Below are 14,977 nucleotides of genomic sequence, written 5' to 3' on the forward strand. Positions count from 1 at the left end.
CGGCTTTCCGTGCAGATATTCCATCAAACCTAGCTTTTGGATTATAGATGTGTTCCTGCATTTAACTTCCTCTGGGTTTTTGGGCAAGGAATTATCATAACTAACTTGCTTTTATTTATTCAATGGAGAAGGTAATCTCTGGAAGAAAAAATGAGAAATTGCATGTGAAAGTACGTTATAAACTATACAATGTTGTATATACCCTTTACTTCCTTTGAAAACATGACATTCTCTCACTTCCATGGCTTTACATATGCTTCTCCCTCTGCCTCAAAAAACCTTCCCCCAGTTGCCTTCAAACTCTTATTCATGGTTTGGCTCCAGGTGCTGAGGATATTGGTGTATTCATTTTCCATTGTTGCTATAATAATTTACTACAAGTTTAGTGACTTTAAACAGCATAGATTAATTTTTGTTTTTTATAGTTCTGGAGGTCAGAAGCCCAAAATGGGTTTCACTGAGCAAAAACGAAGTTACTGCAGGGCTGTGTTCTTGCTGAGGCCCTGGGGGAGAACCCATTCTCTTGCCTATTCTAGCTTCTAGAGGCCTGCATTCCTTGGCTTGTAGCCCCTTCCTCTACTTTCTACACCAGCAATAGCCAGTTGAATCTTTCTTACATCACAGGACTCTGACCTCTGCTTCTGTCATCACAACTCTCCAATTCTCCTGCCTCCCTCTTTCACTTACAAGGAAATTAGTGATTACACTGGATTACATTAATCCAGAATAATCTCCCCATTGCATGGTGTTTAACTTAATCACATGTGCAGAGTCTCTCTTGCCATGTAAGGTAACATGTTTACAGTGTCCAGGGATTAGCATGTGCACACTTGCTGGGGGGAGCCTTATTCTGCCTACCTTAATCAGCAGTGAAGAAAACAAAGGTCCTACATTTCAGTAGTGAGAGACTGGCAATAAACAAATGAGAAACTTAATAGTGACAGTCTTTCTATGAAGAAAAACAAAGCAGGACGAGGGGCTAGAAAGTTGCTGAGGGTATGCTAGTTTTTTATAGGGTAGACAGACAACGCCTGTCTGATTGGGTGATGGGTGAGCCAGGACCTGAGTGAAGTGAGGTCAGGGAGCCACACATACCTTGGGAGGAACGGTTCCAGATGAGGAGGGAGGGGAGAGTTCCAGGAGGAAGGTCAGAGAAGTAGCCGAGGCCTGGTTAATGTAGGACCTTGTAGGCCGTGGGCAAGTCAAATGCTCATTCCTGAGTGCTTTCCAGCAAGCTGACTAGAGGTCAGTCTTTCAGGATCAGTTTCCTTGATGCATTCTAATAGCAAAGCAAAACCTACCTGAAATCTGTCCCTCTGATTCCTAACCAGACTAAGCCCGCAGAAGCAGGGACTGCCGTGTTCACTGTTACATCCCTAAAGAGCAGCATGGTGCCTAGGCAGTCAGTAAACGTCCATTATACAATGGGGGGCTACACTGGTTCAGTTTAGGCTAATCAAACTTGAGGCAGAAGTGGAACTGCTCTGGCCAGGTTTGGATTTGAGATAGGCGTGTACCTCCTGGTGTTTGGGGGACCAACTTTGTCTGGGAAGGAGAAGGGCCATTTGAAACGGGTAGGACTGGGAGATGCTGTGGCCAGAAGCAGTGCTAGGTACCTACCAGTGCCACTGGCACCCAGCACGGTGGCACAATAGCAGCAATATTGATTGAGAGAAGCAGCAAGGCAAAGGCTGCAGCTGGGGAAAATGGGGCCCGCCTGGCCCTGGGGAGGCCATCCTGTCAGCCAGGTGGCAGAGTTGACAGCCAGAAGCATCATCCCTGACTCCAATGCTCAGAGTCAGAGGTGGTCACGGTTAGAGAGGGCTGAAGTAAGGAATGGTGAGATTCCCCCATTAGGGAAAGGAAGAGGCTGGGGTGGGATCCAGCATTCAGGCCTAGCAGGGGTCAGCCAAAAGCTATGGATTTTGTCATATTTTAGTTACATCCCAAGACTGCCATTTCTCAGGGTGGTGGTGAGAGAGTCTACTACGTGAATCAGGCATCAGAATCCCTCCTCAGTGGGGTCCTCCCTGTGACAGCTGCAGATTCCTCAGGCATTGCTGCTAGGAGAGGTAGCACCTGGCTTCCTGTCTTCAGTCATTCACTCACTCCTTGGCTGAACTTAGTGGTGTGTCTAAGCTGGCGCTCACCCACTTTATATTCAGTGATACCATGTTGGCAGCTTGAAACTGCTGAAAATAGTGGGACTATTTACACCATGGGACTGGGCAAATACTATAAATCAGCCCCCTATCCCCACCCCCAAGAACTGGTTGTTAACCATTTACCAGCACACCACTGGGGGTAGTAGAGATGTAAGGGTAGTAGAAATGCAATGCAGAATATAGACCCCAGAACCAGGCTGCCTCTGTTTGAATCCTGGTTTCGCTACTGTTAGCTTTGGTATGTTAGGTGAGTTACTTAATCCTTCTGTGCCTCAATTTCTCCATCAGTTTAATAGGGATAGTAATGATATCTGCCTCGGGGGGAGTTTTGATGAGAAAATTAGTTAAGATGGATAAAGTGTTTGGAACAGGGTGTAGCACGTGAAAAGCATATATACCATTTTAGGTACTGTAGGCATTGATCTGCTGCTAATTGTCATGTCATATTTTCACCTTAGAGTGAACACTCAGAATGTCAGCCGCTGGAAGCCTAGTCCCCAGAATAGCTAGAGAGTAAGTGTTCTGCTGGAGTATGTATCTTTCTTCGTCTGGTCCTTCCATCACCTATTTCTCTGCACAACCCTGAGGACAGAGGACAGCGCATGTCAGGCATTTTCAAGCCCTGTCACTGGTCTGTGCATCCTGTAATTGCCTTGGCACCCTGAGGCAGTGACTTGGCCTTCAGAACTCTTACAACAGAAAAGGGCAGATAGCTGCCAACGTCCACATGAACATTTGTCAAACATTTGCTTCCTACTTTCCATACAACAGGCAAAGGTATACTTAGAGCTAGCTGTTCTTGTAAAAGGAGGGAGTCTAAACGCTGTTCGAAAGGGCAAGTTCAGCGTCCAGATTTAGCCCTTATCTAATTGTGGAACCCAGTTATTTTATTATTATAAAGTTACAGGGAGTGGATGATACACAGGGAAAAGTACTGTACTAAAAGTCAAGAGTTTAATACTTAAGTCCTTGTTATATCATTTCTAGTTCTTGACTAGAATTTAAATATTTGGTAGTTGAATTAACCCAGATTATCTTAAAGGGCTCTTTCTCCTAGGACATGTTTTTAAGAAAATTGTGAAAGTGAATATTCTAGTTTCTTCAGCCAGACCTACTCATTTGAATTCAAGGTACAGGGCAATTTATAACAAAAATAAATAGGAAATATTTCTTGTAAGAAAACCTTAGGTGGCAGTCCATTATCTATGCAGCCAGTGAGTTGTGAAGATTTGAAATTATTGTGCAGGGGTAAAGGCTGGCTGGGCTTCTGAGTCTGTAGGGAAAGTACACGCTTGTTGGAAGCATTGGGCTCAATGTTTTGGGCAAAGCCTTGTGACAGTGGTTAGAAGGTGGTTTGATAAAGGAACTGAGCTGAGACCTTCCTCCCATAAAGAAATTCTGAGAGGAAAGAGAAGTAACAACTTAATCTTTAAATACGATTCACCCAGTAAATGGATGCCAATAAGGGGGTGAGTTTTTTTTTTTTTTTTTTGCGGTACACAGGCCTCTCACTGTTGTGGCCTCTCCCATTGCGGAGCACAGGCTCCGGACGCGCAGGCTCAGCGGCCATGGCTCACAGGCCTAGCCCCTCCGCGGCATGTGGGATCTTCCCGGCACGAACCCGTGTCCCCTGCATCGGCAGGCGGACTCTCAACCACTGCGCCACCAGGGAAGCCTGGGGGTGAGTTTTTATACAGACATTGATTGTCTGTATAAATCAATGAGGTGAGGAGCCCTGGGAAGCCTGAAAGAGGAAGTGGGCAGGATTCTGTGTGGTTTTTATTTTCTCTTGTTAATGCAAACCGCTCCCTTCTCAGCTTTTCCTCTTTCACCTTGAAAGTCCCAATCATTGTTTCTGTATTCCTTCCCCTTTCCCTTCTCTCTCCAATCTGTCCCTCTCCTCTCTCTGCCTGAAGTGACTCATTTATGTTCATATTTTATAGTCTCTTTGAGTTATTTGGTGACCTGGAGTTAATAAAGATTGGCCTTTATACAGTTAGCATCTTTATTAGTTTGCTAGGGCTGCTGTAACAAAGTACCATAATTTGAGTGGCTTAAATGACAGAAAGTTATTATCTCTCAGTTCTGGAGGCTGGAAGTCCAAGACCAAGGTGCTGGTAGGGGAGATTCCTTCTGAGGACTGTTATAGAGAATCTGTTTCATGCCTTTTCCCTAGCTTCTGGTGTTATGTTAGCAATCTTTGGCATTCCTTAGCTTGTGGATATATCATCCTGATCTCTGCCTTCATGTTCACATGGCACTCTCCCTGTGTTTGTGTCTGTATCTGTGTCCAGATTTCCTCTTGTTATAAAGATACCAACCATATTGGATTAGGGCTTACCCCTAAAATGACCTCATTTTAATTTGATGGCCTTTGTAAATACCCTCTTTCCAAAATCGGGTCACATTCTGAGAGTTAGGACTTTAACATCTTTGGGGGGGGGTGGGCAGGGGTGAGGTGGACAGAGTTCAACCCATAACAGCATCTAAGGGAACAGCAATCAGGTGTCTAAATGGTTCAGTAAAGTAATTAAAGATGTTATGGAGCATTTCCTATGGGCTGGGCACTTTATACATGTTACCTTACTTCTTAAAAGAGTGAGATACGTATAATTTTGATCCCCATTTTACAGATGAAGAAAGCGAGGCTTGGAATAAGTGACCTACCCACAGTCACATGGATAGTATGTAGCAACACTATGTTTGAAGCTCAGGACTAACTCTAGCATCTGAATTTGTAACCGCTATGCATTCTACCTCTGGGATAGACCACCTGGCCTAGAATAAAAGATTTTTCATAGAAAGAAAAAGCTCTATGCTCTTTATTTCATTTTTATTAAGTAAAATCTACTCACCTTTTACTCCATTTCTGACAGGAAAATTGAGCCCTATAGGCCAGTTCCCCCTCTTATTGTTTAAGATATTATTCTGTTGAATTTTGGTAATTGCACAGTCATGTAACACCACCACAATCTAGATTAGAATAGATCCTTCACCCTAAGAAGGTTCATCCTGGCCCTTTACAAGTGATCCCCGTCCCTGTCCCCCACCCCCAGGACTAAGCATCCATTGATCTGTTCTGTGTCATTACAGTTTTGTATAGGCCCGGTTTTGGTTTATAAGCGCTAAGATCCTAAAAAAACCAAGTCTTCATTATTAACCAAAGAAGGCTGAACAAGGAAAGCAGAGAAGGTCCCTGCCTCCTGCAGTTACAGAGGGAGAGAAATAACTTTTTGTTAAACTTGTTAAAATAGTTTGATTTGTTAAGAGTTAATTTGATAGCATTCACAAGATTATTAGGTTTCCTATTCTGTTATTTTAAAATTCATCTATTTTGCAATTTGAATTGACCTTTGACCCATGTATAATTTTATAACATCATGCATTGGTCATTTGGAGAATATTGGCTTGCTGTTATACAGTTCTGAATGTGGCATGTTGCCGTATACAATAAAAAAAAAATCATATTTGTTAATATCACCACTGATCTCATCAGAAAAGCCTTTGAGGGTTGGGAAGCTGTCAAGTTCGTGGTGGCCATCATAAGTTTCCAAAGATTTTAATGTCATCTTTAAAACTTGAATTTTATTATTAGCGACAAACACTGTAAGGTGTTTTCTTTGAAGTGACAGGCTCACTTCGTTCATTTTTGAGAAAATGTCTACCAAACCCAAATATGAATAACCTAGTTTATCTGTCAGCTATCCTTTCAAGTAAAAATGGTGTTCCATGCAAAAAGCAGTTCAGCTTGCAAATGAAACAGCTGCACAAGTGCTTTCTCTGAGACAACTATCAGACGTGGGTGTGAGGCAGAAGGACTCTATGTGTATTCTCCATTTCATGCCACAAAATATGTAAGAGACATCTGCTCAAGTAAGATAAAATGTAATTGTTTTTACTGCTTCATCAAGGACATTCACAAGTGACCTGGCTCCTTCCCCCATGCCCCAGCCCCTGCAAGTGGGTGGAGGTGAAGAATGCAATAGCTACTAGCATAGTTGGTGCCACTGTCCTGATTCATGCTAAAAAGCCAACATTTTACCCACTATTGCTTTTGCACCATCAGTGCAAATGTCAACACCCTTTAAAAATGCAAAAAATGTTAGTGTTATTGTGAAAGTAGTTTTGACCTCATGAAATTCTTGAAAGGATCTTGGTCCTCCCAGGGATCTGCAAACCACATTTTGAGAACTATTCTTCTAGTGGAGAAAGCAAAAACCAGAGTGAGCCTCTATCAAACAATATGTTTTCAAATCAGTAACACACAAATGATGGGCTACAGTGCTATATAAAGTAGATATATTGAAATCTTTTGAACACACAAAATGGAAAAAGTCTACAAAAGTCACCTTATAGCCATGAAAATATCAACTGAAATAGAATTTTTAAAGAAAAAATCAGAACTTCTTGCCTTATCAGTAGATTGCAACACATTCAGCAATCAGAATTACAGATGGCACATGACATGTCTTATATAGGACGTGTTTTAGAGTTAAGCCTCTCAAGACATGTTGAGTCTTAAAGAATCATGTAGTAAAAGACTAAGGAGCTGCCCTGTTTCATGAGGATATTTCAGAACTCAACTTCAGCCTGAATTTTCCTGGGTCCAGGCTACTGCCAACCAAAAATCAGGTTAGTATTTAAAATTTTTTTAATTATTTAATATTTTATTTATATACAAATGTATACAACACAGATGTAAGTTATAAGGCGTAATAATGAAATGAACACTGATGAATTCACAACTTAATTTAAGAGTTAGAGCTTTGCCAATGCCATTTAACCCGTCGGTTCTCCTCCTCTTTTCTATCCCTTGCCTACCAGAGGTAGATGTTATCCTACATTTCATTTTTTTAAGTAAATAGTTTTATCACATATATCACTAAATCATATTTTATTTTTGTGCTTTATAAAATTGTTTTTAAACTGCATGTAGTCTTTTAAAACATGGCTTTTTTTCAGTCAGCTTTATATTTCTAAGATTCATTCATGTTGCATGTAACTGTGATCCATTAATTTTTATCTCTGTATAGCTTTCCATCGTATGAATACACCATAATTTACTCATCCGTTCTCTTGTCAGTGGTCCTTTGGGTGTTCCAAATGCTTTTCTATTTTGAACAATGCTTGTGTAAAAATAGTTGTACATGTCTCCTGGTTCATATGTGTAAGAGTTTCTCATGGGTGTATAACAAGGGGTGGGATTGCTGGGTTGTAAGAGTCACACATACTTACCTTTACATGATAATGTCAAATTATCTTCTAAAGTTTCTGTACCAGTTTATAGTTCCATATAGGGTTTAGGAGTGTGGGTATGTGTGAATATATATATATATATATATATATATATATATATATATATATCCACTGATCTACTCCTTTCCAATACTTGCTATTGTCAGACGATGTAGTGAGTATACAATGGTGTCTTATTTATTTTCTATTTCCTTGAGAAGATTGAACATCTTTCTATATTTATATTCACCATTCTTGCTTCCTCGTCCTTGAAGTACCTGCTGGTGTCTTTTGCACATTTTTCTATTGTATCCTTTTTTATTGATTTGTAGGAGTTCTTATATTCTTAGTATTGATTCTTTGTTAGATATATGTGTTGCTAATATCTTCTCTCAGGTTGTGGCTTTTCAGTTTCAAAGTTATCAACGTTTTGTTTTACGGGCAGCACTTTTTTGTATTGCTTACATCCCTATCCTGAAGTCATAGAGTGTTCTCCTGTTAATCCATCTGGCTGAGGTCTGCAATTCAGAGTTGAATTGAAACAACTATTGAGGAGTGTCTTAGTCTGCTGGGGCTGCCATAACAAAATACCACAGACTGGGTGGCTTAAACAACAGAAATTAATTTTCTTACAGTTCTGGAGGCTGGAATTCTCAGGTAGAGATGCCAGCAGGTTTGTTTTCTGATGAGGCCTCCTTTCCTGGCTTTCAGATGGCCATCTTCTTGCTGTGTCGTCACATGGTCTCTTCTCTGTGCATGATGATGTTTATAAGAGCAGCATCAGTTCTGTCAGATTAGGGCCCTAACCTTATAGCATCACTTAACTTTTATTACATCCTTACAGGCCTTATCCCCAAATGCAGTCACATTGGGGGTTAGGGCTTCAACATATGAATTCTGGGGGGGATGTAATTCATAACAGAGGGTGTCTTAATCTTTTTCTTGACTTTAAAGGGAATACTTTTATCATTGAGAATTATATTTGCTCTTGTTCTTCAGTCTTTATGTGTATTTTATCAAGGTAAGCAAGGTTCCTTTTTTTTTAAGAGGTTTGGGGTTTTTTTGGCCACACTGTGTGGCTTGTGGGATGTTCCCTGACCAGGGATTGAACTTTGGCCACCACAGTGAAAGCCTGGAATCCTAACCACTGGGCCACTAGGGAACTCAGCAAGGTTCCTTTGATTCCTAGTTTGGTAAGAGGGTTTTGTTGTTGTTAAATCATGATTACATATTGAATCTTATAAAATGTTTTTTATGCATCTATTGAAATGATTATATGTATGGTTTTTCTTTTTTAATCTATTAACATGATAAATGCATTTACAGATTTTATACAGTTTAACTATCCTTGCATTTCTGGTATTAACCCAACTTGGTCAAGATATACAGTTGACCCTTGAACAACATGGGTTTAAACTGCACAGGTCCACTTATAAACAGATTTTTTTCAGTAAATATATTAGAGTACTACACAATCCAAGGTTGGTTGAATTCACAGATGTATAATGGTAGATACATAGGGCTGACTATAAAGTTATACACAGAATTTTTATTTCTGAGGAGGTGGGCAACGTCCCAACCCCCAAATTGTTCAAAGGTCAACTATATTATCATTTTTATGGGTATGTTATGTTAATGCTTTGTTTAAGATTTTTGCATTTATGTTCATGAGTGGTTTTATGTTCATGAGTGGGTAATAATACTTTCCCATGTGCTACTTGTCTGATTTGATCTTGAGTTTATACTTACTTCATAGAATGGATTGGAGAAGTGCATCCTCTTTTTCTGTTCTCTAGAAGAGGCACTGTAGTGTAGTGGTAAAGGACATGGATTCCTCAGGTGCCAGACTATGTGTGGATGAGTTACGTAGCTGTCATTGCCAGGTACTGTGAGAATAACTTGGTGATGAGGCCAGTGGGACTGTTAATACCCAAACTCAAATTCCTTTTCAGAAATCCCCAAGTGATAAGGTCTATTAAGTTAAAAGCTAGAAAAAATAATATGCTTATAAGCCTTAAAAAAAAAAAAGCAGGTGCTACTTACTGTTGAGTGATGTTACTGGCTATCATCCTAAAGTCCTACATTTTCTCAGTGTTTCCACTTTAATCACAAGTTTAGAATATTATAAATGTTAGAAATGTCAGTGTCAAACTGTAGACATGATTCAGTATCCTTATAAAATGGCTATGGAATGTTAAAATACTTACTGTAGCAACTGGATGCCCACAGGGTACTCTTTCTTTCCAGGAAGCCAGGTGGGATGTAAAGAAGAATTTTCAGAGATACAAATAAAAGAAAGAAACCCATAGATATTCACGTGGATTTCCCTTGTGTGTGCTCTGTATTTCTCTAGCTGTCTAAGAGTAACCAAACCTTTGTTTGTTGGTGAGACTGTCTTCAGAGCTTTAGGACAAAACAGATGCTAGGGAGAGTATTGTAAGATAAGTTACTAGTGTTCTAGTGCTTTGTTTTCACTATGCCGCTGGTCCTCTATTTCAGCTCAGAAGGTGACAAATGCAACAGCAAGGGGAAACCTCACTTCTCTGCTGGCAGGAACAGATGTTGGAGTGTTCAGAGCTGTAATTGGCAGTTGTTTTTTCAGATTCTTCCATCTCATAATTTTGAATGCTGCTCAAAGGGAAGCTGCCCTATAACGATGACATTTGGAAACTCAAGGATTCCAAATGGAGAGTTTTCTGTTCTTAAAATTTACATTATTTATATTTAAAGCCTCCAATAATAGAACTCTTGCCATACTTCAAGCACGGAGATTCTTTCCTCAGCTGTGCTCAGCCTACTACTAATAAGCCCATCGGAGGCATTCTTTATTCTGTTACAGTGGTTTTCATCTCTAGCATTTCTTTTGGATTCTCTTAGAATTTCCATCTCTCTGCTTACTTTACCCATCTGTTCTTGCATGTCGTCTGTTTTTCCCATTAAGGTCCTTAGCATATTCATCACAGACGTTTCAAATTCATGGTCTGGCAATTCTAACATCCCTGCCATATCTGAGTCTGGTTTTGATTCTCGCTCTGTCTCTTCAAACTGAGTTTTTTGCCTTTTGGTGCATCTTGTAATTTTGTTGAAAGCCAGACAGGATGCACTGAGTGAAAGGAACTCCAACAGATGAGGCTTTGGCGGTGTGCTGGTGAAGAACCTAGGGAAGTGCTCCTAGTCTGTGATTGACTAGGTCTCCGTCTGTTAGTGAGCCTGTGGCCCAGGCCTGTGACATTCTCAAGTGCCACTCAGCCCACCGCCAACTCCCCACCCCCTTAGGTGGGATGGGATGGCTATCTGTGAGCTGGAGTTGCTATTTCCCTTCCCCCAGGCTAGTTAGCCTCTGATAAAACCAGCAGTAGAGAATGGACTTGAGGATATGGGGAGGGGGAAGGGTAAGCTGGGACAAAGTGAGAGAGTGGCATGGACATATATACACTACCAAACATAAAGTAGATAGCTAGTGGGAAGCAGCTGGGAGTGGGAGATCAGCTGGGTGCTTTGTGACCACCTAGAGGGGTGGGGTAGGGAGGGTGGGAGGGAGGGAGACGCAAGAGGGAGGGGATATGGGGATATATGTATACATATAGCTGATTCACTTTGTGATAGAGCAGAAACATACCATTGTAAAGCAATTATACTCCAATAAAGATGTTAAAATAAAAATAAAATAAAATAAATTTTTAAAAAAACCGAGTAGATAAGGCTGTGGTAAAATTGTTTCTCTGGAGGGCTGGCCTTGTTGCAAAGAATAGAATGTTCGGCTGCATTTCCAAATGGTTGCATCTCTCTTCCCCCTGCTGGAATCATAAGAGGGTTTTCCTCTGATACGCGCTGTGAGAACCTGGTTTAGCGCCAGGAGGTGAAACTCACAAAAGCGTGGGGAACCCCCGCACCCCCTGGGGTTTTAACTCTCAGAGTTGTCCACACGGAGCCTCCAGCTGTGCATCAGTTACAGTTCCGGTTCTTCCCACCTTGGCACTGGTTCCTGCGGAGGTGTCTGCTCTCCTGCTTCCGCTCTGGTAAGTTGTGATTCTCTGTATCTGCCTGTCTATCTCTACAATTTGGGGGGTAGCAGTTTACCCTGTGACCTCTCTTTTCTGATGGCTCTAAGAAAAATTGTTGATTTTTCCATTTGTTCAGCGTTTTTTTTTAAAGTTTAACTGATTTTATTAAGAGCAGTCTTTTTTTAAAAAAAATTTAATCAATTAATTTATTTTTTATTTTATTTATTTTTGGCCGCATTGGGTCTTAGTTGTGGCATGCAGGATCTTTCATTGAAGCGTGCAGGCTTCTCTCTCTCTAGTTGGGGTGCGGGGGCACCAGAGCACGTGGGCTCTGTAGTTTGTGGCACAGCAGGCTCTCTAGTTGAGGTGCGCGGGCTTAGTTGCCCCACGGCATGTGGGATCTTAGTTCCCCGACCAGGGATCGAACCCGTGTCCCCTGCATTGGAAGGTGGATTCTTTACCACTGGACCACCAAGGAAGTTTAGTTCAGCTTTTTATTTGTTAGCACAAAGTGGTGACTTCTAAGCACCTTACATGCCACACTGGAAAGTAGAAGCTGGTACATGAGAGAACTCTTTAAAATTAAAACTTTTAATTTAACTTACTCCTAAATTCTCAAAGTGCTTTTCAGGGACATTAAGTGGTATGCTTAGTAGGCTGGGGAAAAGATTACTTGGTGTTAGGAGACAGAGGTAACATAATAGTAATTGTATTTATTAAAAGATAATTTCAAAACCACAAAACAAAAAATCACTGACTGCTTTTAAGACAATTAGTGAGAAAATATAAAGCATTCTGAATTGTTTGGAAGAAAAATGTCTAAAATGCAAGTATCATGAATTTGTTGTAGTAAATTTTATCTGTCAGCTTAGGCTCCGTTATGCTGTGGCGGCAAGCAGCCCCAAGATCTCAGTGGCTTATGACAAAGACCTGTTTTTCACTCATGCTGCATTTCCGTTGCTGAGGCTTCGCTCCATGTCATTTTTACTGTGTGACTGAGGTTGAAGGAGCAGGCTCTTCCTGTGACATGCCAGTCAAAGGAAAAGAGGATTTTGTTCCAAAGAGGCACACAGCACCTCTCTTCACACGTCTTTGCCAAAGCAAGTCATGTGGCTACTCCTGCATTCAAAAAGGTGGGCTCCAGGAAAGGGTACTACAAGTCACATGGCCACGTATGATATCAGCGCAGTAGAAGGTGTAATCTTCCTACAGAAAGGGTGTCAGATATTTTGAATATTAATGCAATTTACCCTAGTTTCTACCAAGTTCTTCTCTAGTTTATTGTGAGTTAGCCAACTAGAATTCTCTTATCCAAGTTGTTCCAGGACTGTGCTTTTTGCTACTGTGCAAAATTTCAATTGGCCATCTCCATACCTACTTTGAAGTTGAGTTGTTTGGTTTTTTTTTTTTTTACATTCACTTGCTAGAGGATGAGGGGACAAAGGAATCCTCAGTTAAACACTTCTGTGAGGAGCTCCTGGGCATTGAGTGGGAGTAAAGACACAGCACTTGTTTTCAAGTGCTGTTATTTACAAAACAGTTCTCTCCAGCCAGTCCTTGGTGTAGGCACATATGTTCCTGCAATCTGCATTGTGAGACAGATGGTAGAAAACTCCTCTTTTATGCCACATCAGAGTTTGGTTCTTGAGAAGCATGTGGCTACCCCTGTTGCCATCATGTTGCATTTGTGTACTGATAAGGAAATAAGTTGAGTGATGGTTGGTTATTTCTTCTATACAGAGATGGGGATAAAAACTACTAAATTGGGAGAATTAGGAACAGGTTAGGAATAGGTAAGCTCTGTTAAATAAATGGGTAGAGAAAATGCAAAGCAGTGAAAACAAAAATTGCTTGTTCTGACAATAACTAGAGTACAAAGCTACAAAGGTCAGGTCAAAGTATTAAAGAGAAAATCTGTGACTCAAAGGTCACAAACTGGCAGCTCACAAGGATGAGTCTGGGCTCCTATATATGTTTGGGGGAGGCCACAGTGTGTTTTAAATATCAGGCAATATTACATAGAAAGAATACAGATTTATGGCTTCTCTTGAAAGTGAAAATATTTTCCATTTTTGTTGATATTCCTGAATTTGGTAAAGTTGGCTAGAGCTGCATTGCTATCATCTCCTTGGGAGCCAGCATGAATCTCCAGTTCTCCACATGGAATCTAGGTGGATTAAAGACCTTAATATGAAAAGTAAAACTTTAAGGTGTAGGAAAGAAAATGCAAGAGAATATTTTTGTCCTGTTGTTTGAGAACAGATTCCATAAATAAAACTCCAGATAGTCTACAGTATATATTAAAAATTATTTTTTATCAAAATTAAGGATTCCTATTCAACAATGGCCATCATAGACAAGCAACCTGTAGGAAAAGAGATTGGAAAAGCTATTTTCAATGTATAATACCAACAAAGAATTAATATCTAGAATGTTCAAGGAATTCTTGAACATAATTTTAACTCATAGCAAGTAAAGTCAGAAAACAAAGACTGCTAATAAGTAATTAATAGAGAAGGAAACGTATAATCATTAAATATCTTAAGTGAATATAATCAGAAAAATGCAATTTAAAATAAAATAACTCTATTTTCCAACAATCCAGTTGGCAAGAATTATGAAATCAGGTATCATCAAATACTGACCAAAGATGTGGGGACATGAGAATCCTCCTATGTTGCTGGTGGAAATATAAACAGCTGTTCCAGTGAGCTATCATGTCAGTGCAGAGTGAAATTAAGGATATGTATATACTATGCTTAGAAATTCCATGCCTAGAGAAACTTCAGCATCCAGAGAACCACTTGCATGGTTTTACAAAAAAGATGTCCTCAGAAAAACATATGAGAATGTTCATGGCAGTATTACGTGTTCTAACAAAGGTCAGAAATCACATAGGTGTCTATCTACGTCTAAATGTCTAAATGAAATGTGATACATGACTTTAATGGATACTATGCAACAGGCAAAGACTTGATATAAACAAGATTTACATATCATAATATAGGTATACACATATCTAAATAAATATGTATGAAAGATAGCTCGAAAGACCAAACTTTAAATGTACCAGAGTGGTTGTTTATACTACCTGGGAAGAGATTGGGACTGAGAATGGGAAATAAAGAGATTTAAAATAAAACAAACTGAAATAGAATATAATAGCCTTGTGGGTGCCACTGATGATAGCATACTGTGAATTGAGGAATATGGTCCATTCAATTCTGTAAAACCTGAAGTTATAAAAGACATCAACAAAAAAGAGTTACTATTCCTTTATGTTTCGGTCAAAGATAATTCTTTTATTATTTTTTTTTGAATTTGTAAAGGTGGAATAAATTCTATGGTTTGTCCTGACTTGAGCAGCTCCACTGCCAAACATTAATCTAGTTGTTGCAATTTCTTATTATCCAGGCATACATTTGTGATCTTCCTATTTTGTTGTTTCCTGTGTGTTTGTTCATTTACCTGCACTCAATAAAGTCCTCCATGGGACTTCCCTGGTGACGCAGTGGTTAAGAATCTGCCTGCCAATGCAGGGGACCCAGGTTTGAGCCTTGGTCCGGGAAGATC

General features: G+C 40.1%; 1 protein-coding gene across 1 annotated transcript in view; it reads left to right on the forward strand.

Moving 5' to 3' along the window:
• Positions 1-1,706: 1,706 nt before the first annotated feature.
• Positions 1,707-14,977, forward strand: part of LOC307186330 (vomeronasal type-2 receptor 1-like) — a gene marked incomplete at both ends in the record, with an annotated part of 65,136 nt that continues 51,865 nt past the window's right edge. Inside the window, 2 exon segments of the mRNA XM_079921397.1 lie at positions 1,707-1,839; positions 11,239-11,419. Of these exon segments, the coding sequence (XP_079777523.1) occupies positions 1,707-1,839; positions 11,239-11,419 (314 nt within the window).

Source organism: Stenella coeruleoalba (assembly GCF_951394435.1).
Source record: "Stenella coeruleoalba genome assembly, chromosome: 5".
Classification (NCBI taxonomy): domain Eukaryota; kingdom Metazoa; phylum Chordata; class Mammalia; order Artiodactyla; family Delphinidae; genus Stenella; species Stenella coeruleoalba.